The sequence below is a fragment of the Melozone crissalis genome, unplaced genomic scaffold (genome assembly GCF_028551555.1).
Source record: "Melozone crissalis strain CALT ecotype California unplaced genomic scaffold, PUWL_Pcris_2 ptg000019l_1, whole genome shotgun sequence".
Taxonomy (NCBI): domain Eukaryota; kingdom Metazoa; phylum Chordata; class Aves; order Passeriformes; family Passerellidae; genus Melozone; species Melozone crissalis.
The window spans coordinates 20,356,360-20,384,257 of record NW_026535797.1 but is presented as its reverse complement, the minus strand read 5'-3'; the positions used below and the strand labels follow the sequence as shown (position 1 = coordinate 20,384,257).

Here is a 27,898-nt window from a genome sequence, read left to right as displayed (position 1 = left end):
CTTGCAGAATATTTGCCATACTTTGTTCTTTTTGTAATGAACTGAAACAATGATTGCTGTGAACATTTCAGGAAAGCAGGTTAGAGAATCTTTTAGCAATACAGTTGCAGGGCCATAAGTTTCTATGGCTGATTTTTAATCCTTTTTTAAACATCATTTGTTAGAAAAAGTATATGCTTTCATCTTTTTTTTCCATTACTGACATATCAAATTTGCATTTTGTTAAGCAATACGAGGATTCTCTCCGCAACACAGAATCTGCAGTTTTGAAGAAGCAAAAGGTTTGGATAGGATCAATGAGAGAATGCCACCAAGAAAAGATGCTCTTCAACAAGATGGTATTAATACTGTAAACACAGCAAATGCCAATGGAAACAATGGAACTGGCAACAACAATGCACAGTGACCACATCAGCTTCTGGTTTACTCACTCATGTCCTGCCTGAGAATTCCTAGATTATTGCTTTTTGATGTGACAATAAATTAAATAGGGGGATCACTTGAAGTGACTACTTACACGAGGTGGAAAACCATCTGACTTGATCCCACTGAAGAGAGACCATCATGCTTTTGAGACAACAGCCCCTCTCTTACACGGTGACCCAACCTCCCGGGAGCGTGTGCCTCACCCTTTCACACAAACATCCATCACTGGCTGCTGCAGCTTGGGAAGAGATCTGGGGGAAGGATCGGACTGTTCTCACTAAAGCACACCTAGGCTAGCATCTTACGCTTACGTTGTCAACACTTTTAAGTTTACAAATGGGATTTTTCTTTCAGTAGAGGTAGTTTGTTTGTTCGTTTGTTTAAATCAGACTTTCAAATACAACCCTAAGAGCTAACTATTTATTAATGGACATTGGTTTCATGATATGTCTTTAAAATTATAGATTAGAATGGTCTTAAAATATCTGAGGCTGCAAAAACTGTATTTTAAATAACAGAAAAAAATGCCAAAACATTTCAGTTGGTCATTCTGTAAAATGCTGACCTCAGGTTTACTCCTTTAGATGTTGCTAATTCTATATTGTATTCACTGTATTTTTTAGTTACAGCTTATCAGAAGATTTCTATGTAGGAATGTTTATTACTTGAACACAAATTAAAAAAAAATATTTAATTTAGAAACTTTTTTGCCCAGCTTTTTCAAGACTTTTCCCCACCTTGAATTTAAAAAATATATATATACTAATTTTAAAAGTAAGAAAAGTATGGAAGTGTTAATTTTAAGGTACTTTTAATTGAACTTTGTACATTGTTTAAGTAAATTTTGATTCATATCAAGTCTGTAAAGCTTGGCATTGTATTTTGTGTATGCATGTTTTCATTTTGCAAATATTTAATATATAGACCTATGATGTACATCTATAGGTTACCTAGATGTTATAGGTACTTTTAGTTTATTGTGAGTATTACGGTTGCACAAATAGCTAACAATCACTGGGCTGAATAGCTGCAAGCTTTTTTATTATTTTTAAATCTGTAAAGGAAACTGAACCTGTATCGGACATACTTTTTGTTAAAGCAAAGCAGCGCGTAAGCAATTGCTATGTTCAACTGCTAAGGCATTAGTGAAAGTGTAAACTTGAGACTGCATGTATTTTGGTATCTACAGGACTGCTTGGTTAAAATAAAAATTGAAGCCCTGTGCTAATTTGTTCACAAATAATGGACTGTACTGATTGCCAGTGTACTTTGTTATATATTTTGACATTTGCTACATGTCCTTCTCATCCCCTGGAACACGACTTGAAACTTATGTCACTAGAGTTCATCTCTTTTTTTTTTTTTCTTTGCCATAAACTACAATCTGTACATACCCCTAAGTTGGAAATTTTATGCATGTTCTGAACTATTCAAGTATTTTATAAACGGTAGCACACAATAAATTTTGTGCATGGGCTGCGGCTCCTATCACTGTGTATTGGTTTTATTTGGCATACATAGGTCTAATCTGGCCTTGCAAATTTTTTAGAAATAGCCTTCAATATTTAAGCCATTCAAAAAAATAGCATAAAAGGTCAGATTTAGCTTGCAGAAAACTAGTTGAATAAAAACACTCACTATGTAATTTAAATTTTATTCCTGCTGCTATTTTTTGCTTTTGAGTTCTCGCTCAGGAATATTTTGTGTGAGGTAAACCAAACATCCATTTTTGGTTTGTACAGGCTTGTCAGAACAGGGTTAGCGGACTCTAGAAAAGACTCTTATGCATAGCTGTGTTTCATATGTTGATTTGAACTAAACATTTGACTGCTGAAGTGTGTTGGGGCTGCTTTTTAGGCAAGAGGTAAAAAATGGCTTTGGCCCTCTGTACAGACACACAAATTAGCCTTTTGGCATATTCTTTTTTAAACTAAGGACAAGCTGCTGAACAGGATGAGAATTAAGATAAGTGACACACTGTTGGTAAGGGGAGTTTTAATATTCAATTTTACTTTATTGCAGATGCATTCTAATTGGAAATTCTTCTCAGATTTGAGTCCAGAAGATCAAGTTAAAAATGGTAAGTTTTTTGGCTTTTTTACAAAGCACTCCTATCCCCACGAGCTGTACAGTCTGCATACAGTGTCATATTAGAGAAGAACAGAGACCTATTACAAAGTACAACTGAAATTTAATGATGAACATGGTGATGGTACCTTTCTCCTTGTAAGTGCTAGTGGAAAATGCCACAACCTCACAAAAAAAGTATTTGTCCTGATTTGATACTCAGATCTTGGTTGTGATGAGGATTTTGAGTAGCTGGAACTGTATATATTAAGAAAATACAGATTCGGTCTTTGTGTGGAAAGACCTCACTGTAACTGGAGAGAACAAGTTCTGATACTTGTGTGGCAGTAAGTGCCCAGCAGCAATGATGTTCCCTTCTGTGAGGATTCCCTTGCAGTATCTGTTTTGCTGCTGTAAGGACTCCCTTGCACTATCCATTGTCTGTAATAGTTTTCACCATATATGAAGGCAGACCTGCAGTAAAGGAAAATACACTGGGTTGTTGGCCTGATTTCTCATGCTGTATTTCTCCTGTCACCTTTTTGGCAAGTAGTCAGGTAACAGGGTTGTGTCTGGGGGTGTTGCTGTTTGTAAAGTGAGTGCCAGCACTCATTTTCTGTGTTTCTGTAAGGTGGTGTCTGGAGCCATCTCTAATTCTTATATTGTTTGGGAGAAGAAATTATTTCCTTATGCCCAGAAAACTGTAAGTAGTTTGCATTACTTGCTTTATGCTTTCAGCATTTTAAGGAGGGAAAGAAAGTATTTTTGCCATAAAACAGCTTAATGTTTTACAGTCACATAGAATAGAACGTAGAAGCCTATTCATCTGTTCATTTCCTTGTGCTAGTATATGAACCAGATTTAATCAATATTCTGCTTTGAATGACAAGTGAAATGGTAGGGATTTTCAGTCACATAAAAAGACACTTACGCAATAATATGCTTTAATTATTAAGTGTTAAGGTGCTTCATATGTAAGGAATTTGTTCAGGAACAAATGAGAACCAAAGCTTTTAAGAATCTTGGTCAAGCTTGGAAAGCTATTGATGGATAGCTATCTATACACACACATGTATATCTATCTCAGTGGATGCTTGCACTAAGGATGACCAAAGCAGTACAGAGTAGAATGTCTTCTAGTCTCTCCAAAACATCTTCCATCCAATTTGTATTTGAAATAATTAATCTGACCCAGCTGAACTGTATTTCTCAGTTAGTATCAGAAAAAGTTTATAGTCTAAAACCAGATTTAGGTTGCAGACTAATGATGTAAGTAAAACACATAAGCTTTTTTGTATGATACACTTGATAATCTGTTGTTGCTGTGTAAAAACCTCTATGTTCATGCTGTGCAGAGTGAAAGTTTGTCATCTTGGAACCAGCTCTACCAGCCCTAGCGACTTTTGTCTGATAATACTAGAAATAAGTTTGTGCTGTTTGTGTGAGGGTGTCCTATAATACAGTAAACAAGTTGTTACTTGTTAAAGCACTGCTGAAAGAACACACTGCTTATTACTGCTGGACTTGAAGCTTCTCTTAAATTTATGGCTGGGGACAGATTCATTGCATCCTTCTAAAACACCCATATGTGCTGTTCAAAGTTGTTCTCTTTAAATCCTTTGAAAACATTGACATAGCCGTTTATATTGTGTAGATCACAACTGCTTTGGGTTGCATTTACAGCTTAGCATTAAATAAATGCTTTTTCACTGCTTGGTCAGCTACTGTATAACCCACTCCTTTCCAAGAGAGACTTGAGAATCAGATCCACGATGATTTCTCCTTTCCATTGTTGCTTTAGTTACCATTACACCTAACCACTAATTTAAGGAATTTAATAGGTGAGTGCAGTCAGATTCTGCCAAGACCCCTAAACTGTCAGTGTATTGTGACTTAAACTGTGCACCCGCATGTTTTTCAGCATTATGATGGAAACATATTAAAAGGGGACAGGGTGTAAAATACTTGATATCACAGCCTTGGGCTTTGTCTTCTACAGTAAGTTCAGCAGTTTAGGTATTTCAGAAACTTGTTGAGTTCTGCAGATTCATTTGGCTGAAACAGTTGACTCCCACAGAGATGCATGCAGGAATCCAGTAGAGGGGAAGTGGTTTTGTCTGGGTCAAAAAGACTAAGGCTTAGGGTCTAATAGATAAGATATATCTTTTATTATACAATAAAGAATATTATGTGCTGTAAATTAAGGCATTGTAAGTGCAGAAAGCTTACTGAATCATCAAGAAGGCGTATTTGATTAGGCAACCTTTAAAATTATTCTTTTACAGGGATAGTTAGTATCTGCTTAAAGCATGTTTCATGTCCTTCAGTTTGTTTCAAAAAAAAACAAACCAAAAAACCAGATAATCCTCTTCTATTGCCCAACAATTGCCAGCAGCAACTTCCGGTAATCACCACTTGTATCACTTGCTATCATTGCAGCCAGTGTCTTCTGATACATCTGTGTGAACATCTGTTTAATTTGCACGAGGTCAATCTATGCAAAGACAAAAAAATCAGAAAACTCAACCACAGTGTATGATTTAAATCCTAGACAGTCACCCCACATCTCCTCCCTTGTGAACTAGAGAACAAATGCCAAGGGTGAGATGTGAAGTGATTAACACTGTGCAGTGGACAAGCCAGCTGGTCCCTCCAAGGGTAGAAGAGCAGCTCCCAAAGCAGAGTGCAGCAGTTGTTCCATGCTTTGTTAAGATTGTGCTGTCCTAACTGTGAACAGGTGAACTTCTCACCTGGAGGTGCTCACTTGCTACCTAGACGGGCAACAACAGTTAAAAACAGGTAGTTACTGCAATCTAGGCAGAGTTAATTAAATTACTATGTGAAAGCTGGCTTTAAAGCTAATTAACACATGCATCTAAATGTGAGCCCCATAAAAGCTTCATGAGTACATGATTTTACACCTGTGAAAGGAGGACTGAGTGACAAGCTGGTTTGGGTAGATGGTTTTCTGCTGCATGTGACTGCTACACAGGAGAGAATTTCTTACCTCACTGCGAGTGACTACAATTCTGATGAGGGTAGAATCATCTGTGCCAGCTCCTTTCATAGAATAATAAAGTCTTTCTGCAAAAAAGGCTGGGCGATTTAAAGCACATTGCACTGCAATAAAGCATATTGTTAGGATTAGTTCCAGTAATGTATCCTATGTAGTGATACTTGGCAGGATCAACTTGGCAGGATTTTTGGTGTAGACAGCTAGAGGTTGGTCTTAGTGAAGATCCAGTTACTGTGAATAACAGTGAATAACAGGACTTGCTTATAGAGCTAAACTTATTTTCAAGTTGATCGAATGAGTTATTCCCTCACACAAAAACTTACAGTTAGTAGCAGTTAACTCCTCTGGAAGTGCTTTTCAAAACTCTGAAATCTTAATTTTCAACAGGTAATTCTCCTTGGTATTGGGACACAAGGTATTTTACTCATGTTCCATTGCTAGAATCTCGCTAGGAAAAGTCCAAGTGTAGAAGGTGCTGTAGTAGTTCTGCAACTCTTGTAGTTATAGAATAGATCTTGTTTCAGGTAAATTGTTCACTCTCAGAGACAAGCCACTATTCTTCTATCTGATTCTCAGACCTGAATTTTTCCCATTAAACTTTTGAGTAGAATATACTCTGGTAAGTTTTTGCTTATCCATTATGGCTACAGAATTGCTGTCATTTGTGTAAGCACTGATATGACTGGTGTCTCCAGATTTACTACTAAATATTACTGATTTTCATCATCAGTTAATTGTGCTGAATTGTGTTGAACTGCTTTATTATAGCAAGTCAGTAGGAAAAAGTGAATTCAAAACAGCATCTTCTATTTTGCTAAGCTTGTCCTTAGCCACAGCTGAGCTTTCTGGGGTAGATGATGGTGAGGAGGGGGATGGAAAAGGAACTGTGCCTTCAGTGGGTTCATGTTGGCTCTGAGGTTATCTGTGTGGGTGGCTCAGCTGTCTCTGCTGAGGAGCTGCACACCCAGTCACAGCTCTGTGACACTGGTACACCCCTTTTGCAGAACTCTGAATTGCACAGCTACAAGCACTAACCAGTGACCCTTGGTTCTGAGCACTTGCCTGCCTTCCCAGAGAAGTGACAAGTAGTTTCTATGTGGCCTTTTCTTATTTGAAACTGACTTCTTCATGATGGTTGCTTATTTTCTTCACTTCAGTACAAGATGAATCATTTGAATAACTGAAGCTACTTCTGTTCTAGCAGAGTCTCTGATTATGTGATCAGTTGCCATATGGCCAGTGCTGAATTGGATTTTTCTTTGGTTACATTTAGGTTTAATTCCTAAAGGATAAGAGGGGAGGGAAGAACATATAACTTACCAATGGTCTTCAAACCACGTTCCACATTTCCAGAAAATTCTCGATCAATGCTGCTTAATAAATCACGATTAGCAATCTACAAATAAATGAGATTAATATGAGGATGATGAAATGCAGTAGCAACTGAACTTAATTTAAAATACATTGACCAAGCTTATTTGAAATCAGTGAACACCTCCTACCCTGGAGTATGCCTCAACTGTTGCTTTCAGCTGGGGAAAACTTCTGCTTGCCAGAACCATATTAAAGCAAGATTCATCAGTCCCAAGTTTTCCTTCACCAGCTTGGTACAGACGCTGAGCATCTTCTTGAGCTTTTTGATAATCCACAGTTTGATTCTCATCACGATTACCCTTAATGCAAAGACAACAGATTTCAAATGAAATTTCAGAGAGAAAGCTATGCTTTAACTGCTTGCATTGTACAGACACCCCAAGCATATATCTTCAAAGCTTGAAGCAGAAAGAGAGGTCATTTGAAATACATTACATTGCTTTAAAACTTCTCTTTGGTTTAATATTCTTTATAGGAAGTAAATACAAAAGTGGTTTAGAACACTATCTGTAGGACACGCTTTAAACTGCAGATACACTGACTCAGATAACTTCACCCCTACAAACCATCTCATAGTTCTAATTAAGTACTGTACTTAATTCTCTATTTTACTTAATAATGTAAGCTTTCTCTTGATTTGTTTGTTTCTAGGCTTCAAGTTGCAAAGACTCTTCCCAAACGAACTAATGAATTATCTTACTGAATATGCACACCTGAAATATCTCAGGTTTCCTTTGTATTTTATTTATAAGTTGCTTATTTCAAGTAAGAATGTCTTTAGAAACCACTTACTACACTTGTGTCAGTAGGGCTTATATTACATTTTATGTGCTTTGTTGGTTGTTTTGGCATTTTGCTGCCCAGTGCATGGATGGACACTACTAAACATACTGGCTGAGTAGGCTGAATACATTCTCTCCAATACTGTTGTATCTATAGAGGTTAATATACTATTTAAATTATGTGGTTGTCAGTTATTGTAAACTACTGGATTTATCAAAATAAAAATTAGCAGCATGAGCTCCTCCAGGTTTGCTTTCTTGTGGATTTTGACTTTTAACCAAATATCTAGAGCATAGCTGAACTCTCAGAAAGGAAGAAGCCAATAAGATAGAGAAGTGTCATAGAAGAAACAGAAATAGGCAAATTGATCAGAAAAATGTGGGAAGTTGCATTAGTTACATATTTCTTCCTAAATATGAGTAATGGCACATTACTATTCTTCAACACAAAATAAGCCCTAGTAAATGATATGGGATAAAAGAGCTCCAGTGATTATCCGAGTTCAACAGCAGCACCTCCCTACATCTGGTGACATAAAGGGAAGACAGGCACTGGAGTAACTTGAAGGGGAGGTTTTGCCCTGTGGCATGTCTTATCTTGTTTGTAGGGATTCTCACAGGCATTCTGCATACCACAGAGATTATCCAATCAGCTTCACCAGATTGCTTTGTTGATATATGCAAAAAATAAAAAGCATCTTGCTCCAACAGCAGTGTAGAGCACTGGTTTAGGGATTCACTTGGTTGCATCTGCACAATATTTCCACATAAGTTCTGATATTAATTGAGGGTGCTAAATTAGGTCACAGAATTCATACCATTATGAATTTGTAGATAAGAAGTATCTCTTGAGGAGGGACTGAAGTGTCATATCTTAGGGAATAAATTAATGACCATGGGCTAATTTCTTAAAAACCTGCCTCATGCTAAGCACGCACAGGCTATTTGTGGAGCCATTATGACTAAACATATCAGACTGTACACTGTTATCTTATATTTAAAAAAAAAATTAAAGCTCACTTGGCACATAGATATAAGTAGTCGTTCAAAGTGTCCTGAAGTGTCTGATCTGATGTCTTGTTCAATGTCCCTTCCAAATTCTGATTTATAGCAGTTCACTATTTCGCGAATCTCCTGGTTTGTCCTTGTGCAAAGGATCTCAATCAGCACACTCTCCTGAGTGCCTGCTCCCTGCAGGCAGAGAAAATAAAGGCATAAATACAGAGCACTATCTATGCAGTTTAACTTCAGCTGTGAAATAGGGCAGTCATCTGGTATTTCAAAATTTAATACAATCTAGCTTGTAAGAGCAGTATCCCTGCAGTGCGAATGCACTGAGTCTCCTGTGTACTTAAAATGGAATAAAGATTCCTCAAACATGCCATTCTGCACCAGTTCAGAGAAACACCCCAAAACATCCCTATACATCCACATCAGTGACACTGGCCAAAGTTAAAGGCAAAATGGTTTAGGAAAGGAAATTCTTTGGCAACCTTAATCTGGAAATTTATCAAAGGAAGGTAAAGCCTTATAATAATCATTAAAGTCAAATGTACACATGTAAATTCTGTTTTGGTCAGTACACAAGTGTATTCTCTATCTAAATGTAGCTGCTTCCACAATGTGGAACTTTTTATAGATGCTTCCCTCTCTCCAGAATAAAAGTTAATTGTGATTTCTGTATACAGGGGGATCTTACTGGCATGAACATCTCAGTTCAGGGAAGGATTTGTAGGAGAGGAGATGTATGTGAGACTTCCAGGTAATCTTATATTATGAATTTTTGAAAATGGTTAAGTGGCTATTCCCCATTAAAGGTAGATCTTCATTTAAGCTCCATGTTCTCTAGAAGGTGTGCATTCATACATGGGTTGAGTTACTCATTTCCACTTGCTAGCTGCTGCAGCTCAAGCAAGACATTCCAGTAAACTGGATGTACCAGTTTACCTGAGTTAAAAGTTTAAACCAACTAGCTCACCTAATCTCTAAATGGTGTCTTTATATTTCAACAGATACATCCATCATCTGACTTTAAGAAATTACTTTTTCATTATCTTTTTGGGGTAAAAAAGGGAAAATTCAAAAATATCTTTCAGTAACAAAGGTTTATTTCTAGTAAGGAAATGCATATAACTTTAGTTTAAATGGGTTATGGTTTTAACCCTGGCCCTTTCTAGGTTCTAGCAAAAATTATGCCCAGGTGGTAGAGAACAAGGTTCTGTCCTGCAGCATTTCCTCCTCTATTGAATGGACATTTGCCCTGGCTAATTGCCAAATCCTGCAGAAATTGTCTGGAACTAGGGATGCAGCAGAAAAGAATTTTAAGCCCTGCAATCCTAGGATTTGTTTGACACTATTGGATTTTTCAACAATGCTGGGACCAGGTATTCTTAGATGAGCATTTTAAGACAGTTTAAACTGTTTCCTTTGCAGGAATACCATACCTTCATTGCATGACGTAAACTCCAGGCATCATAGTAGGTACTAGGCATGAAGAGGGCTAGAATCAATTCTTCCACATTACCACTTAACTCAGACTTCAGATCTTTAATTAAATCCTGTTCAATTATAAACATAGAAAGGGCTTTGCAGAGTGTCAGGATTATATAGATTATATACTGAAGAAAGATCAAACTAGAACTTACTTCTATTATTTATTTCTACCTTTGTACCTTTGTGCTGTTTTTCCTGTAAAGCTTTGTTTTATTTCTTATTAAGAACTTCCCTCTGTCCAAATCTCTGACAACTCAGCTCTTCTCCATTATCTCCTCATTAATGCCACAACTACAAAATTTCACTTTAGGTTGCAACAATCACAGGGAAGAAATTAAATTAACCTGGAATTTTATTTACTATCCAATCCTCAATCATTTCTCAGTTTGTTTCTTGGGAAAAAGAAGATTTCGGTGCTGGTTTGTGTGCAAAAAAAATCTGTAGTGTCAGACACTAATACAAGGGCAGTTTAAGCTTGATTATTTTCTGTCAAGCATTAGAGAAGCTTCTTGTGTGGTCAGGGACAGAGACAGCCTCCAGCCTTCCCCCAGCCCTCCTTCTGCCAGGTATCAGGACAACCCTATATCAAATACCAGACATCTCCCAATACATAGGGATTATAACCAAAAGAAGTGCATTTAAAAATGCTCAAATCATTCCCCAGGACTAAAATGCAACCAGGCAGTTAAAGCAGCAGCTGAAAGTTTGGGTTTGTTTCCCGATTCAAAGAACTAGTGAACATACCTTGCCATACATAGTCTTGAAAGCTGCCTTGATTTTTTGCCTTTGATCATTGGAGCGGTTAGCAACAACATTTATGATGGCCTGCTCATCAGTTCCTTGGAAACAGAAGGGCAGTGTCATGTAAGAATGCAATATAGTCCCTCCAAAACTGTGCATTTTATACTGTTGCATTTGGGCATAATTACATAAGAGGCTGCTATTTAAGTCCACCAAATTTTCTGTGTAACTTCATCTACTAAATAACCCCAGCCATTTTGAAAAGGTAATTTTTGAAAAGCTTCTGGGAGGGAAGTATAGTTAAATAAGCACTGAAGAAAACAACAAAATGGCATTAAGAAGTTAGATCAATAAGAACTAAAGCTTCTATTTCTTACTTACCAAAACCCTTCATAGCTTTGCGTAGGATTTCTGCATCCCTTCCAGCATCGAAGTTTGGAGCAGCTTGAATTGTACCCTGGGTACACTGAACCACTGCAGCAGGCTGAAAATAAGAGTCACATGTAATTAGATATCTACACAATAAAAATTCAAATTAAAATCACAACTCTGCAATCAGTACTTGAGAAGGAGTTCTCCATTAGTTCTCTGTTTTTTCCTCTAACACAGAATCAGGGCAACGTTTTTCTGAGGGTTGATGGAAACTCCTGATGCAGAACAAAACCAAAACCTTTGGAAATCAGCTGAAAAACATTAAAACTACAGAAGCCAGATAAGATTAATTATAGAAAAGAAAAGAGCACATACCGGACCAGGCATTGGGGAGGGTACTTGTCCACCAGGAAATCCTAGAGAAAATAAAGAACAAGGAAGGAGAAATTAATTAGGTCTCCTCTTATTATGGAAATGCCATCTAATCTGAATATAAAGTCAAACCTACCACTGCACACAACCTCTTTCCTAATGATACCTACCACAATCTGTAACTGAATTTCTTCCCTTGCAGATAGTGGGAAGAAGCCATCACAGATGCATTTTGGTACATACACTAGCAAGGCAATTCTAAAAATACTAAACTTACTGGTGCTGTGGGAACTGGAAGGATCTCTCCTTATGAAATTCTGCTATTTTTGACTGAAGCCAAGATGGCTCAAACAAAGAATGTGTGTTCCATGATCTCTTTAAAAGATGTTATGTACATTTTAAAATGCCTAGCACGTAAAGAATAAATATTCAGAATTCATTGCTGCAAAAAGGACTGAAGTAATCTCATTTTGTGATCAAAAGCACTAGTAATACAAAAGCTAAAACTAATATTTTGTACTAGAATTTTATTTTTATTCATAATATGTATGCACATTCCTTATCAGTTTAATAGCAACTTAGTACTAGAGTTAACAGAGCAACCATAAAACAAAAAGGTTTTGCTGCTTTGAACTTCTTTAAAACACAAGAGATACATTCCAGAACATCATCTCTAAAGTAACCAAAAGTCATCTCTATAGTCTCTATATATCTCTGTGTATGATTTTCTAAAAGAAAATCATCTCTATAGCAACTGACCACTCAAAGCATTAAAAACACTGCACTGACTTTAAGCAAATGTGTGCATTCTCCTTTCCTCTTTCTCCAGTGTGTCAGGAATCACTGTGAACACACAGATCTGGAAAATGCAATTGAGATTAACTGCTAGATACTCACTGAATGTGGACTCTGGGTTTCACAATTCTCATCAGATACTTGCAGTTTGAAAAAGGACCTAAACCACTACATCATGACAGTATTCAGGGACAGCCATCCCCTTTGGATGTAGCATCTACAGACATGGTTCTTATCAGCCCTTCTGTGGCCTGGTCAGGAAAGGTGGCAGGAGGTGCACAGCATAGGAACCTCAACAGCTACAAGTAACAAAGGTAAGGGCTTAATTTGTTACTACCTATCCTGGAGTTTCTTGGTTTAACCATGGATGCTTGGAGTTTCCTATAGATGACATACCTGGAATTTGCGCTGGTCCACCTCCAGCATAGCTTTGGGCAGGAGGCTGCTGTGGATAGCCACCAAAGCCAGGCCCTGTGGGAGGCACAGCAAAGCCAGGGCCTGGAGGAGCCAGGGGAAAAAAAAAGACTTTAGCACACTTAGTATTTTGTACTTGACTTCTTGACACAACAGGAGCCAGCTTGTTAAACAAAACTATGTAAGAGACCGGTTTCTCCGTGGCTGTGCAGTGACCCAGAACCAGCAAGGCTCTGCCAGCAGCACTCAGGTATTTACTGCTGGATGGCAACCTGGCTGCCTGCGTGCTGCTGCCTGCACCCATCACTGAACAAAACTGCCTTTCTTTGCTGTTCCTGACAAGCACAGGGAATGGTTACACTGGAGATCACTCCTGACTGGTACTCTAACAAAGGATCTTACCTCCAGGGTAAGGTGGCATTCCTCCAGCCTGGGGAGCTCCAGGGTAGCCCCCCGAAGCGGGGTAGCCCCCTGGGGCAGGATACCCTGCTGCCCCTGGAAACCCAGCATTTGGTGGTGCTGCAGGATAGGTCCCTCCTCCTGATGGAGGGAATCCTCCAGGAACAGCAGGATAGGCATACTGACCAGCTGGTGGATAGACAGACTCCTGTCCTGTTGGCTGAAACACAAAAATGGGATGTCTGTATGCCTGTTAACAGCACATTAGAGTAAAAACTCCCAAGCTGCCAAAATGTCCACATGTATAATAACAATGTGAATTATACAGTTAGTTGTAGGGCTCAGAGCAGCAGAAGAATTCCTGAAGCCTGGGTGGAGTCCTCCTGGTTGGGTGTTCTGATGCATCTCCTATGTTGACACAGAATCAGAGACTGATGCAGGGTGGAAGTCACCTCTGGATGACCTGTGATCCCATCCACCCTCAAAGCACGGCCAGCTTTGGAGTTGGGTGAGCTCATGCAAGGCCTGATAGTCAAGTTTTCAGGATATACAAGGAATGACAAATTCACAGCCTCTCTGGGCCCCTGTTCCAGTTTTTGACCACTCTCCTAGAGAAAAATGTTTTCCTCAGACCAAATTGCAATTGCAAGCTGTATTTGCTAACTGCCCTTTCACTGTGTACATCTGACAAGAGTTGGCTCCAGTGTCTCTATTGCTCCTCCTCAGCCAGCAGAAAACTGAACAGATCTGTGCTTAGCCTGCTCTGCTCCAGGTAAGCAGCCTTCCCTGCACATGCTCCTCTTGGTCCATGCCTTTGTTGTACTGGGAGGCCACAAGCAGACACAGCACTGCAGAGATGCTCTTGCTGAAGCCTGCTGTCCATTAGCCTTTCTCCCTGAGGACTCAGTGCTGAGCCACACTCGTCTTGTCAGCCACTGTGACTCCTGGTCCTTTACTGGAAAGCTTCTCTTTCTATCCCACACAAGGAGGAGGTGAGCTCAGCTCAGTTTGCTCTCTTTGAAGCATTAGGAGCTCACCCCCTGTTAAAAGACTTTTAAGATCATAGTAGCTTTGAAACTTCTGCCTCTCTTGCCCAAACAGTATTTTCAAATGTTACAGGGTAAGAACTTTTTTGGGGTTTTTTTCCCCATTTCCTTTGGAATCCAGGTTATAAAGCATGGACATTCAATTATTAAATCTGGATCACTGAGTCAGACTGAACAGCTGTTACAGGTTTTAAATAAAAAGAACAAGTCTAACAGATATATATTTGTTTTGCTACATGTATGATTCACCAGCCACACCACAAAGGGTGCTATTAGCATTAAGATATATTAGAAATATTTGCTTGGATAATCTAGATCTCTAAGGGAAAGCCCTGTAAAGTAAAAATCATTATACATGACCTTAGAAATCAGGCATTCAAAATCAGCTTCATAATGAAGCATAATGGATGGGACCCATTACTCACTTGCTGGGAATCATCTTTACTGCTTTAGAAATAGAGTCACACATTACATATAGTACACATTCATTCTTGACCCAGAAAACAAATAAAGTGCAGAGCAGAAAAGCCTAAATCAAATGTTCTTGGGTTTGGCTGCCCCAAGATTTCTACTCCCAAATTCCTGTGCCCGGGCTATATAATATTCTTTTCCCTAGAGGTACAGTCTAACATTTCTCTGCCTGACTCAACAAAAAGATTTTATTAGAATTTAGATTCATAAATCCAAAATTAGGATCCTCAAAAGCCCTGCTCAGATTACTACTGGTGCTGCAGAAAAAAACAATTTCACATATGCTTTTTAAATTTAAATTTAAATCACGTTGGCCATCATCAATGAGACTAGGAAATCATTGATAACAAGTCTAAAAGGTCTTATAAATTAATTCATTGAAGCTGGCTATTTTTTTAGATGTTAGCTAAGAAAAAATATATTTTCAGATGTAGTTAAAAGTAAACTACAGCTACAATCACAAGGGTTCAGCAGAACCTTAAGGGAAGAAAAAAATCCTGGAGTTAATAGTCTTGTTTCTAACATGTTTGTCTTTCATTTGACTGACTTTAGTGTTTCAGAAGTAGTGAGGATAGATTGTAAAGCAAAATCATCAGAGAATTTATTGCTTGTATTTATATGTATATGTTTATATTTTACACGTATTTATAGCTTTTCAGTATCTTAAAGGCATTCAGGCTGATCCGTGCTTAAGTCTGGTTCTGTACTACATAGAACACAGGTAAAATTCCCACAGTTACAGCATGGCAAGTGCCATCATCAGTGCCATAAAAGCACAGAGATTATTCTAGCTTTGAAAAATTTTGCAGGCATATCAGAAAGACTGCAGTATCAGCCATACCTGATACAATTCAGCCTTCCATTAAGTTTCCTTCAAATTTTTAGTCCATTCAGTTGTGAGATGAAGGTGAAACAGTCCTGTGGATAAGGTAGTCAAAATAGAGTGTCCTCTATCCTCAGAAAAATATTTACTTGGTGTTATATGAAAGCTGGGCTGCTTGAGTGAAGTGTTCCAAGCTCTTCCTGATGGCTGTGACCACTGAAGCTTGCTGAACATCTCTGTAAATCCTGGGATATGGCTATGTGAATATTTTGTACAGACTGGTTCAGAGATTACTTCTAACCCTACATGTGAAGGGCCTCCTATTTACAGAAGAAACTTTAAAAAATAAAAAGGATTGTTGAGATGAGACAGCCATATTTAAAACACCAAGCTCACAAGATAAAATAAAACAAGACCAAAGACTTTTCTGGAACAATGGGCGTCACTAAAAAAACTAAGCTTCCTTCTTGGAATTCTTGTGTGACAGCTGTAAACTCATTCCCAGAGATATACAGAGGAAAACAAAGACCATAGACTAGAGAACAGGGTACCTGAACTGACTACTACTATTTACTGCCAGCTACTATTTACAGACACATGGACCACAGTCAGAAGGGGTATTCACAGAACACAAGTGCATTAGGAATGCAACACATTCAAGAGCCATACTTACAGGATAACCTGGGAAAGCAGGGTAGCCATCAGAAGGGGGATAACCTGGGTATGACATTCTGGGGAGGAAAAATAAAAAAGATATTTTCACTGTGAGGCACTATCTTTGAGTTTGTAGTAGGCATTTGCTTGCTAATTATCTGTTAAATCACTTGAATAATCTGCTATTAACCCACAGAACTTTCCTTTTTTTTCTCTTCTACATCTGACCATAACAATCAGAATTCAGAAGGGAAGCATCTTCAACTCATAGTAATTAACTATCACTCTTATTTAGGGTCAGACAGACATTTAAGCATGGTAAGAGGCTCAAACTTCCAGAAAGCTCTAAAATACAGAATACACTTTGAAGTGCCAGCAGGAGGGAGCTTGAACCCTTTGCCAGGACAGAAACTATGCAGGTTTCTGGACTGCACCAAGCACCTGTATCCATCATCCTGCACTGCGCCACTCACAGGGGTAGTTCCTGGGAGAAGAGCAGTACCCTAGCTATACCATGTAAAATGGTAATTTGATAAGAAGAGGTATTTATTCATTTGTGGAGCAAATTTCTATTTCCTGACAGTAACTGGTTTTTTTAGTCACATTTTTAACAGAGGGACTTGGGGGAATAGGGGTAGAGATCATCCCATCCTGCATGGTGCCAGCCAGTTGGGCAGGGATATTTGAGACCATTAGCCAGGTTATGAAACTTTTAATGACGGGGGGAAAAAATGGACTTGAAATTTGGCACAAGCATCCTCAAGTTGAACAGTGACTCTGTCATAACTATTTTTATAACCAAAACAACGACAGATTTTTTTCCGTCAGACGGTCGTTTCCCCCCGCTGTCCGCGGATGGGCACGGGGCGGGTTGAGCCGGGGGCCGGGGTGAGTCAGCTGCGGCACTGGCCCGCGGTGAAACATCAGCGGGCGCTCCGTGCGTAGGGCGGGAGCTCGGCCGGTAAACACCGAGAAGTCTCCCCGTGGCGGCTGCTCCGCCGGGACCGCCCGGCCCCGCAGCCCCGCCGGCACCGCGCCCGCCCCCGCGGCCTTTAAGGGCTCCGCCTGCGGCTGCCCCGCTCTGCTCAGGGCAGTCACGCATCGCCCCAGGCTCCTCCCGCTCCCACAGCCGCCAGCCGCGGGCCGGCCCGGCGAACCCTCCGGCGAGGTGGAGCTGCGGGCGGAGGCAAGTGTCCCGGTGTCCCGGTACCCACTTCTCCCGAGGCCACCTGAGCTCGTCGTCCCCTCTCCGCAGCGCCAGGGCAGCTCCCGCCGGGGGTGCGGCTCCCGGGCGCAGGCGGCGCCTCCCTCGGCCAGACACCTGCCGAGCCCCGAACCGCGGGCGGCCGCGGCTCCGGGAGCGCTGCCCGGAGTTCCATCCACACCCCGGGGCTGCGGCCGAGCCCCCGAGCGATGTCTGAGCAGAGCCGGGGCTGCGGCCGAGCCCCCGGGCGGTGCGAGCGGAGCCGGCGGGGCTGGGGCGAGGGGCTCCACCCTCCCCCCCAGCCGCCTCACCTGAGGGGAACTTGCGGAGCCTCCAGCCTCTCTCCGCAGCCACACCGCAAAATGGAGCCCGTGCGGCCGGCGATGCCCGCCCCGCCCCCGGCACCGAGCCCGCCCCGCCCGGCCCACGGGCCGCGCTCCCCGCGGGCAGGGGCACCGCGCCCGGTGCCGGTAGCGACGGCCCTGCCAGCACAGAACCCTTTGCTGTCCGTGCAGGCTCGGCTGTCTCGCTGAAGGGAGCTGTGCCATGCCCGGCTGTCTCTCGGACGGACGAGAGGTAAGCTCACAGGCGCAAGTGCCACGAACGCAGAGCCGCTCGCCAGTGGAGCTGTGACAGGGAAGCGTTCCCGCAGGAAACGCCCGGAGGTGCTGTCCCACGGCAGCCCTTTGCCACCCGGTAGGAAAGGGAGGGAAAAGTCCATACTGCAGTTTCCCTGCAGCACCACTGCAATGGAGTTCAGCCCTAATACGTATAGTTTTAAGCCAAGTCTGTAATCCAATAACACATGCGTCTTTAAATCAGGATCATTGTTCAGTAGTTGCAGGGAGTCCGTCAAGTCACCCAGGCCGCCAGAACTGCATGTAACAGGCAAAGAATATAAAAGACCTAAGTGCATGGAGCTAGAGGAGCTGCTCCTTTTGCTGTAGTTGCTGAAGACCAGGATCTAAGTCCCAAGAGGACATAAAGGTAAGATTGGCTGACTACTACATACACTTTTCTAGAAAGAAATGTTAATTATAGTTATTTGAATGTAATTATGGGGAGTGTGCCTACTGTTTTGTTTCTGTCTGTTGTAATGTTTATTAATATTATACTTTGAATAGACATTATACACACGTACTTTATCTGATGGTTAATTATTCATAAGACATTCTGATGAACAATATTCAATTTATGAAGGATTCACCTATAATATTATGCACCAGTTACTTGAGGTTATTCAAAATATCCCCCTTTTTTTTTTGTTTATGACAAACATGTTAGCAGTTTAGAGACCATTCCAATGCAAACAGTTTTGGTTCCTTCCTGTAACCTGGTGCAGCACTTAAGCTCTAGATGAAATAACAACCACTGTTCTCTTTGTCCATAAAACAGCATGAAGTGCAGACAGCAGAAAATAGCTGGGTAATAATTTACCATGCTTGCTCACTTCAAATGAAGAACACTTAAAGCCCCATGAATCTAATACATTACCTATCCAGGAAAATTTGGCTTGTTCTCTCTTGTTTACCCAGAACACATCAGGAGTGGCTTTAAGAATTTAATCCTCACAGCATTCTTCAGCTGACACTCCGAGTGCATGTCTACTTTATTTCACCTGTTAAGCACATTTCTTTCAGGACAGGTATATATTTTAATCCTTGTTTCCATGGGAACCAAGTACATTTATAAAATACACACTTTTTATCTTTTTCATTTAGTGGACTGTTTTGAATTAAGCTACTCAAGAAAAGAAAGATTTGTTTTAAAATAAATTCCTTTCTTTTTGTGTGAAAGGAAGAAGAAAATATTTTTAACAAAATTATATGTGTTTGAAGAATCTGTTAAATGCATTGAATGTTTATGTATCAAGGAGAATGTTTGGAATTACGTTTTTAAAGCATGCAATGGAACCATTGTGGTCATCTAATTTCACTCTGTATTTAGGGAAATCCCTTGGCTTGTTACTACACCTAGAGCCCACACATTTAGGAAAGCTTCTAAATGCCATGCAGAGTCAAGGCAGCTTCTCACTATTAGAAAATTCAAGTTTAGTGGAGAGACAAACTTTTGTTCATCTCTTTTGTAATATTCTTGCATCTCATCCTAGGACATGGTACTGGACAGGATTCTGGTCTGGAGTGACTTGGCTCAACTACGTAGTTGTCCTGAGTGCTGTCAAAAGAACTGAAACAAAACTTTTTTTCCAGAGGAATTTATTTTTGGTGATGTAGGCAGCTAAAGCATTACTGCTTCTCTATGTGTCCTGGTTGGAATATTGTTTCCCACTGAAGTAATAGAAAGTATAACTTTCAGTGTTCTACTCCAGCCAATGTAATTAAATTAAAAACAAAGACTTCCCCCACATTTGTTGTAAGAACTGGTCAGCTTTGAACCATAGGTCAAAGTGTAACAAAGGCACAGGATGCTGCAGTGGCCCAAGTCTACATTATGTACTAAACCCACTTCTGTTAGGCTGCCTTGTGACTGCAGTCCCAGTAGCTGTTGAGGGAAGCTTCCCTGTGCAGGGAGCAGAGCGAGTTCAGCCCCGTCAGGAGGCAGGAGGAGCCCTGGGTTTGGTCAGCTGCTCCAGGGAGTCGCTCCCGGTGACTCATGGCACGCTCCACCCGCCCTGCTCCGAGCATCGCGGTTTTACACAACCCCTACACAGCTGCCAACCAGTCTCTGGTTCTGCTGGGAGGAACTTGAAGCTTCACCCTTCCTCAAAGCACAGGAGAACAGCAGCTTGTTCTGCTTAACTGTTCTGGAAGGGTTGTGTGTCTAACGTTTTCACATCAATTTTTAATCATTAGGATTGAACCTCTGAATTTCAGGTTGAGGTGGCGTTATGTCCACAGGTTCGCAAAGTTGCTCACCAAAACACTGCCTCCTCTTTGCAGCAGGTTTAAGTTTTCTTAAAACTTAAGAAACTGAAGTGATTCAACTGAAAACACAAATTTAGTGACCTTCATCCCAGTACATGGAAATAATCACCAAATGAAGTTGCTAATCTGGCAGCAAGGATTTAAGTTTCAAGTTGCAGATAACAATAAGGTTTGTTATTCCCAACAATATAGAATTTTTTTTCTGCTGAGTCTCATCAGTTAAAAAATAGTGGACCATTACCACCTCCTCCTGAATTTTTATGAAGGCATTCCCTAAATATAAATTATAAATAAGATAGTTTATCCTGAAAGTATTAATTTTTAAAAGAAACATAGCAGTCTTACTGTGCTGGGAAGATGTCAGAGCGAAGCATGTCTGTGTCCCTTATCACATATCTTCATTATTAGTCTTCAGTATTTGCAAGGACTGGCAAATTCCACAATGATCACAAATTGTTCTTGGAAGTTTGCATTTTGTGCACACCAGCTTATAAAACAACATTGATTTTTAACACTCTGAAAGCTGAATAGCTTTCTTTTTATGTTTTCTCCATTTTCCTAACAGGGAATGACAAAGAGCTTCCTGCAGAGGAGAGGTCAGGGAAATAATATTTTGCGTCCCCCCCCCTCCACACTTCTTTGCAATAATTGAGAGACTTGTCCACCTTTGCTGCTTCCTCTTTTCTGCCACTTGATGCCACGTCAAAACTTTCTTCAAAAAACACTGTGATATGAAAATTTTGAAACATTAAATGGCTAAATTTAAGAATATTAAGTCTAAAAAAGAGAAAGGAAAGCAAAACATTTTTATTCAGACTAATAAAAAACTGAGTTGAGTTCTAACACTTATTTAATGCTCACAAATAACATTTTCAATTAGGATCTTTGCTGGACCTTCACTTTTCATTTACATTGACCTTGCAATTAGAACTTGGAATTTAGCATTGAGTCACTGGGGGAACTCTCTAAATTGTACCAACCAATATGGGATCTATAGATTTGTAATCTGAGTCTTATTCTTGGATTTAGCTGGCAAATCACCAGTTCTGGAGAACACTCTCTTTGCATACTTCAATTTCAAATTCATTCACCAAACTAGATACAGTCCCTAGTAAGGTGGGAACAATTTTGTGGTAGAAGAGAGATGCTTTAACTCTGTTAAAGCAGAGTACCCCCTCAGCACAGCTGAACTGTAAGACAGCTTCTAAAGGTAATGCTATTGGCAGAGCCTGTGCAAAGTTACAGCTGATATTTGTATTGGCTTTCTTCCAGCTGGAACTTACTTAACATGAAACTTTTCTTGGGGAGAAAATGGGGTTTCTCTTCACATTTTAGCAGCAGTACAGCATTATGAAACAGAAAATTCCTATTTGGCAACGCCCAACTTTTAACCTCAAATCTCATGGATTGTCATTTTGCTGTCCTTTTCTTCTTTGGCAAAGATGGAAGCTCCAGTAGCCAAGCTTGTTTAGCCACAAATGCTTTTCAAACTCTTATACCATGAACTCAGTTGCTGGCTTTAATTCCCTGAACTCCCCCTTTACAAGGGGCTAATGCTATTGACCTTTACCTCCTTTCCCAAATAATCAGAAAATAATTATATGCATAGAAGTGATACCATAAACTGAATTTACTGTCTCGTAGTCTGTCAGTACCTTGCTGAAGGGATATACACAGCACCACTGACAAACCAGAGACTATTCTGCAGTCCTTCATGGTAAAGCATATTATATGCAACACAAACCTCCACACTTTCAGTGTGCTTTAGCAGTTGGAAGAAAACCTGCAAAGAACTGGACTTCATTCCCATCCACTCTTTCTTTCCTGATGCCACCTTACCCCGCCACCCTCTTTCAAGAATGGATTCATTACACAATAAATGAGAAAGTTTTTTTTCTGGACAGAAGCCATTGTTGCCACTGCAATGGAACTTTTATTCCAAATACATTCTTGCAATAAAGCTGTATTTTGTTATACAAGTAGACAAATCCACAAGACATACGATTCTCTTATTCCATTTTAAAATACCAGTCTCAACTGAACTGCAGCTGCTCCCATTCATTTCCTAAAACATGTAAGGGGCTTTTCAGAGCAATGGAAATAACGATGTAAACCAAGTCATGTAGTCATTAAATTACAGTCCAAGGAAATTTCTAACACCACAGAAAAGTGTATCTGCTCATTCTTCAGGCTCCTTAAAGTGTAAGGTCGCAAAAGTTTCTTTACAAACTCAGAAGTTTTTCATTGAGAGCAATCTGTGACTGTGTGAGATTTGCCAAGTAGGTTACCATCAGTAGGTCCTGAAAGGGAAGGAAAAAAAACCCAGTGATCAGAAATATTAACAAATTATAGCTTATTAGCTGATTTTTTAACATCTGTAAAGCATTTTAAAATCAGCTACAAAAAATATTGTTAGTCCTGAAAGTCCTACCCTGAAGAATGCTTCCCTTGCAGGAAGCTTTTGGTATTACTGGCATATGAAACACTGCTTGTGAAATTTTAACTCTGAGTTCACCCATGTTAACCAGAGAAGTCAAAGGGTATAAGAAAAATTAAAAATTAGTTCTGGTCTTACAGACTGTGGGTGAACAACACATTCAAAACCTTAAGTTTTCTAAAAATCTGTTAGAGAAATCAGGTAGCGTGCTAAAACCCTGTCCATGTTTGTAAGTGATATGCAAAGGGACAGAACTCTAGCTCAGGCTAAAGAATCTCGCAAGTCACCCATTCACTCGTTATTGCTGAAATAATTTTTTTAAAGTTTTGTAATTCATACTGTCCAATCAATATGAAAGAAGAATTGGCACTGGTTTTCAGATGGCTTGCAAAATTCCTAAGTCCTTAAAAATGAATACTTTTATCTGCATTTGCTTGCAAGATTATGCTGAGCTTCTTTATCCACCCTCAGCCCTTAAAACACCAAATTACTGACAATAAAAAAGCTAAATTAGCTATTAGCATGTTATATGAAAAGATAGATCATAGACAAATTTATGTCTGTATAAAAAGCTTTCCAAATTGCTAGCAAGCCACAGAAGAAATAAATTAAGATCTTACATTGATATTGCTGTTCAACATGGTCTCAAAGTCCTCTGGTGAAATCTTTGGCACCTGGTTAATAAGATCCATCAGGAAGCGCCCGACAGTGTTGTCAGCAGCCACTTTGCCAGACTAAGCAAAAGAAAAACACACTTCAGCATAAGTGGAACTCAAAGTTTATGGCCCAGAAAGAGAAATAATAAAGAGAAAACCCAGATGCACAAGTTAACATCAGCCTTTTTTCCTGGCTGACAGAAGCTGGCCTTACCAGCACGTCCTCGGCGTACTGCAGCACCATGGTCAGGGTGTCCTGGATCCTGGCTGAGGCCGACCCCACCTGCTGCAAGTCACTGGACAAGCCAATCACTCTGTTGGGGCTAAAGCAGGTCTTCATGATAAGATCCACTGAAAGCAAAAGGAGGATCAGTGAAAAAAACTGACTGCCACAGATACCAGTTTAAACCCTTAACTTGTTACAGATTTTCTAGGTCAGCTTCAGCAAGACAGTCTGATTACCAGTAAAATTGCCAGAACAGCAGTTTTACCAGGTAAAAGAAACATTTGAACATTGTCACAGCAATGGTTATAACCAAAACAGGAAGAAAGCATTCACCTCCTATCCGCTCTGTATCATAATAAACGTATTTCACAGTTAGTGGTGTGAACATCACACCCATGGTTTTACCAGGGACTCCCATCGGGGCACTAGGGAAAAAAAAGAGAACAACAAAATGTTTTCAGCAAGGACACATATAAGGGAGGAAGGAAGATATTTCCATCTCAAAGATCTCTGTTAGCACTAAAGCATGAACATGAGTACATTATTCATTCTCACCAAAATCAGCAATTTTAAGACCCAAGGATAACTGAGGACAGGAAACCAGTTCTGGCATGCTATTAATTGTTCTTTTTCATCCAAGAATACTCCTAGCTGGTTTGACATCACCATGAATGCATGAAGAACTAAGTATATCATCTTAAGCAGAGTTCCTTCTTGCTTTTAGAGAAAGTGCTCTTCCATCCTGAAATACTTCACGCTTTAAGAAATGACTGAAGCAATGAGCAATATGACAAAATTCAAGTACAAAGGACTCTCAACACCTTTATTATACCTATTATTCTAAGTACTTGAAGTCCATTTAGGCTTTAAATAAGATCTCATGGAACAGTTCCCATTTTAAAGATGCACAGTCAAGAAGCAGTACTTTCTCTACAAAGAAAAGGGTTTTTTCCTTACAGAGCAGAGCTCCTCGGCCAATAGTGGGAGGAATTCAGTGAGGTGGAAGAGTTTGATTTCTTATTATTTAATCTCCATTGTTAATTGATAAGAATGACGGGGTTAAGGGAAATAAAGACCCATCAAGAAGATGCTGTTTGAATTGTTTTAACCACATTTATCCTCCAACTCTTATAAGTGCACTGCCAAGCAATAAAGCTCTGTGCCTACAGGCTAGCATTCAGTCAGTGTAACGGAAGTTAGTGACATTACTGCCAGCTGTGTGAACCCTGTGAAATATCCCAAAGATGTTCTGAAAATTGTAAATTAAGTCACGATTCCCCAACCCAACGAGGTTCCAATGGATGAAGTCCTTAAGCCTATATACAATGGTCAAGATATTCCAATGAGAAGTAAGCCATGATCCCAGGCTCACCACTATGTTTAACTACTGCACACTATTGTCCAAGAAAGGACACTGCACCACTACATTCCTTGTTACCCTGATGGGGCATCTCTCAGTAACTCAGACTGCTGCTCTCCCAGAAATCCCAGAGTACCTGACATAGGCTTTGATGCTCATGCGTGAATTCTGGAGACTGGTGTCCACGGTGAGGTGGATTGGATTGTGAGCCTCCCTGCTGTAATACTCATGGATCAGGACTGAGTGCTCCGTGATGTCGTGCCCTGTTGCATACCTTCAAAAGAACACACGGTGAAGAGCCATCCTTCCAACATTCAAGTGCCCAGTGTTTTTTACTGTTGGTATTTAACAGGTTTGGACCCTAAACCACCGATTTCCAAAGACTGAGATGTAGCAGCATACTAAACAGAAGTCTTTTAACTGAGGATTTTTTACTTTATGGCCACTTGTCCCTAAAATTGTAGGAATCACAGGCTGAGCACACCCATGTCCAAAATATGCACAGGGCCAGTGTTGCAGTACCAGCCATAAAACATCAGTAAATTCACATCAGACACCCAATATTCAGTTACGTGCCACTGTGTTCCAGACCAGCTTTTTCCATCTATGTAAGTCAAAGCATCCCAAACAAACTTGGACGAGTTTTCTCATCCACAAATCACACATCCCTCTGCAGGAGGTCTAACTTGTTACTCTAGCTCTTTTAACTGCTCTACAATTAGCATCTCACATTCTCAGGAAGCTCCTGTCACTGGAGCTGTACTCTGCTGTGCCATTAGAAGGCTGTTGAGGAAGCTTGCTACACAAAAACAAAATTAAGCCATTTTGTAGGCATGAAAAGAGCAATAAACACACTGTGCCACACAGATACAGACTCTGTTCCCATAACACTGAACTGATCTTGTTTCACATCCCACACACAGGTTACTTCCAGCAGAGAACTAAGTACTCAAACTGGTATCAGTGATTCCTCCTGACACCTTTGGTACATTAAAAGCCTCTTTTGTATTCTCCCTTCTTTCTAACCAGTTAAGTTCCATGGTACAGGTTGTATTACAGGAACTAAGTTCTTCTAACAAAGCTGGACACACATTCTCTAACACATCACTCCTCTGTGGTACCTGGCTAGACATAAAAAAAACCCAACCCTTTAAGTCTCCAATACTGTCTCTTCTTTTCATGAGCTTCAGGAGCTTTACCACTGACTGTGTAACAAGAGTTGCAAAGTATGACTCTCACGGGCATTAGTGCTTCTGCTTTTCCATCTGTGACAAAGTGAATTATGTATTTTAAGTAGTTTAAGGAATCAACAGAACGACCTGCATGTTCTTGCAGGACAACTTACCAGCCCAAGATGATCTCGCTAGGAGACACTTTCTTGTGCAGCTCATACATGTTTTTGGCAAATTCCATATCCACAGCCACCTGCGGAACGGGAGACAGCCGGTTACAGGGTGCTTAGCCCGGAGGGCAACACGGGCACCCGCCGGCAGCAGCGGGGGTCGCGCCCCGCTGAGAGAAGCCCGGCTCCGCCCGGGCCGCCTCCGTACCTCATCCTCGGACTCGTTGTGCGGGACGGAGAAGCAGTTGGTGACCTCCACCGAGTGCTTGTCCACGGTGCCTGCGGGGCGACAGGAAGGGAGGGAGGGAGGACAGCGGGTAAGGGGGCGCCGTGGGGGGGGGGGGGGGCGGGCGCTGCCCCGAGGCCGCGGCGGGCAGGGCAGGGCAGGGCGGCGGTTCTCACCCAGCAGCGTCCCGATCACCCGCGCCGCGCCCTCGTTGCGCCGCTCGAAGCTGTCCACGATGGAGGCGAGCACAACTGGGTGCAGCCGCACCACGCGGCCGCCGGGGAAGGGGCCCGAGAGCGCGGCTGACAGTGGCGCGGCGGGTGGCGGGGCCGGCGCGGCCGGCGGAGTCGGCGCGGCCGCGGGAGGAGCGCTCCCCGCCGGGGCCGGGGGAGCCGCCGTTGGACTCTGCGGCGGAGCGGCCGCGGGAGGAGCCGCACTGGGAGCTGTGGCCGCCATTTTGCAAGAGAGAGGCTGGGTCCTTCGTACCGACAGTAATTGGCTGAGCCGAACGTCTGTCATGCAGCGCTGCTTTCCTATTGGTGAGACGGGCGAGCTGAGGCTATCTGTTAGCCAATCTGTAACGGGCAATGAGGGGAGACGTTCTGATTGGAGGAAGCGCGCACCGTCTGTGACTGAGCCTTACTCTTGTTCCCACCCTCCCGGGGCCGGAAAGTTTCTCAATTGGGCTCTCGCATTCCCCGCCTCCCGGCCCTCCGCTCTTCTATTGGTCAGCAGCGCCCTCCCGGCCCGTCTTTAAGGCCGTTTATTGGCTGCGGAGACGCCGCTCAGCGCTGCGTAGTGAGGCAGCGGGGTCACGTTTGGCGTGTGGTGCTGTGTCGCTCTCCCCTGGCCGGGCCGGGTGAGCGCCCTCGTGCGGGCGGGCCGGGCACGGCAGGGCCGCTGCCGCGGGCTCGGGGCGCCGTGAGGGCGCAGGCGGCCGGGGCTGCCTCACGGCTCTCAGGTGGTGGCCCTGCAAACGCAACTGGGCGGTGCGGCGCCCGGGAAGGTGCTCCAGCAGTGCTGGATGCGGGGCTATGCAGCCTTTGGGGTCTTGGTTCTGTGAGATGAGCAAGTGCTGTTAGTCTTTATTGCCTCAATAGAAGAATAAGTGGTTGTCAAGTATTCTGTCGAGAGGAAATGCTGGTTGTCCCTATCCAAGGTTTAGTGACTGCCCAGCAAATTCACTTACTGGATGACACTTGCCTGTCACTTGTAGTGCCCGTGGGTTCGCTCCCGAGCAGCGCAGCTGTGCGGGTGGGCAGGAATCGCTGAGGTGGTGAAACCTCATCGCAGCCCGCAGCTTCTTCCCTCGTGAGG

At 41.6% G+C, this 27,898-nt stretch overlaps 3 protein-coding genes across 6 annotated transcripts in view; 1 reads left to right on the top strand and 2 right to left on the bottom strand.

Annotated features, from left to right (window-relative positions):
* The window catches only part of PPP3CB (protein phosphatase 3 catalytic subunit beta), a 40,046-nt gene extending 38,132 nt beyond the window's left edge, over nucleotides 1-1,914 (top strand). For all 4 annotated transcript variants that reach the window (XM_054277313.1, XM_054277310.1, XM_054277312.1 and 1 more), the window contains one exon: nucleotides 228-1,914. In XM_054277313.1, coding sequence (XP_054133288.1) covers nucleotides 228-406 — 179 coding nt within the window. In that variant the 3' untranslated portion in view covers nucleotides 407-1,914. The remainder of the gene's footprint in view (nucleotides 1-227) is intronic.
* Nucleotides 1,915-3,767: 1,853 nt separating this feature from the next.
* On the bottom strand, nucleotides 3,768-17,840 carry ANXA7 (annexin A7). The gene is made up of 13 exons (XM_054277314.1): nucleotides 17,761-17,840; nucleotides 16,265-16,322; nucleotides 13,255-13,471; nucleotides 12,835-12,936; nucleotides 11,647-11,687; nucleotides 11,281-11,383; nucleotides 10,903-10,997; nucleotides 10,110-10,223; nucleotides 8,686-8,856; nucleotides 7,012-7,182; nucleotides 6,830-6,905; nucleotides 5,501-5,613; nucleotides 3,768-4,987 (listed from the first exon to the last, which is right to left on the bottom strand). The coding sequence occupies exons 2-13, from the start codon at nucleotides 16,319-16,321 to the stop codon at nucleotides 4,865-4,867; spliced, it is 1,383 nt and encodes a 460-aa protein (XP_054133289.1). The 5' UTR covers nucleotide 16,322; nucleotides 17,761-17,840; the 3' UTR covers nucleotides 3,768-4,864.
* Nucleotides 17,841-21,126: 3,286 nt separating this feature from the next.
* EIF3F (eukaryotic translation initiation factor 3 subunit F) lies at nucleotides 21,127-27,037 on the bottom strand. Its single transcript, XM_054276908.1, has 8 exons — nucleotides 26,758-27,037; nucleotides 26,564-26,634; nucleotides 26,359-26,438; nucleotides 25,150-25,287; nucleotides 23,987-24,078; nucleotides 23,642-23,778; nucleotides 23,392-23,505; nucleotides 21,127-22,634 (listed from the first exon to the last, which is right to left on the bottom strand). The coding sequence occupies exons 1-8, from the start codon at nucleotides 27,035-27,037 to the stop codon at nucleotides 22,557-22,559; spliced, it is 990 nt and encodes a 329-aa protein (XP_054132883.1). The 3' UTR covers nucleotides 21,127-22,556.
* Nucleotides 27,038-27,898: the final 861 nt, after the last annotated feature.

Bases quoted from the DNA above. Each gene is read 5' to 3' on its own strand.
- ANXA7 (XM_054277314.1), bottom strand. From the start codon at position 16,321: ATGTCATACCCAGGTTATCCCCCTTCTGATGGCTACCCTGCTTTCCCA. The intron at 10,224-10,902 runs GTATGTTCACTA...ATAATTGAACAG, and splicing joins TCAAGACTATGTATGGCAAG to GATTTAATTAAAGATCTGAA. The intron at 4,988-5,500 runs GTAAGAAATTCT...GTCTTTGCATAG, and splicing joins TTGTAGTCACTCGCAGTGAG to ATTGACCTCGTGCAAATTAA.
- EIF3F (XM_054276908.1), bottom strand. From the start codon at position 27,037: ATGGCGGCCACAGCTCCCAGTGCGGCTCCTCCCGCGGCCGCTCCGCCG. The intron at 26,439-26,563 runs GTACGGAGGCGG...CCCGTTCCGCAG, and splicing joins ACAACGAGTCCGAGGATGAG to GTGGCTGTGGATATGGAATT. The intron at 24,079-25,149 runs GTACTCTGGGAT...TTTTTTCCCTAG, and splicing joins AGCATCAAAGCCTATGTCAG to TGCCCCGATGGGAGTCCCTG.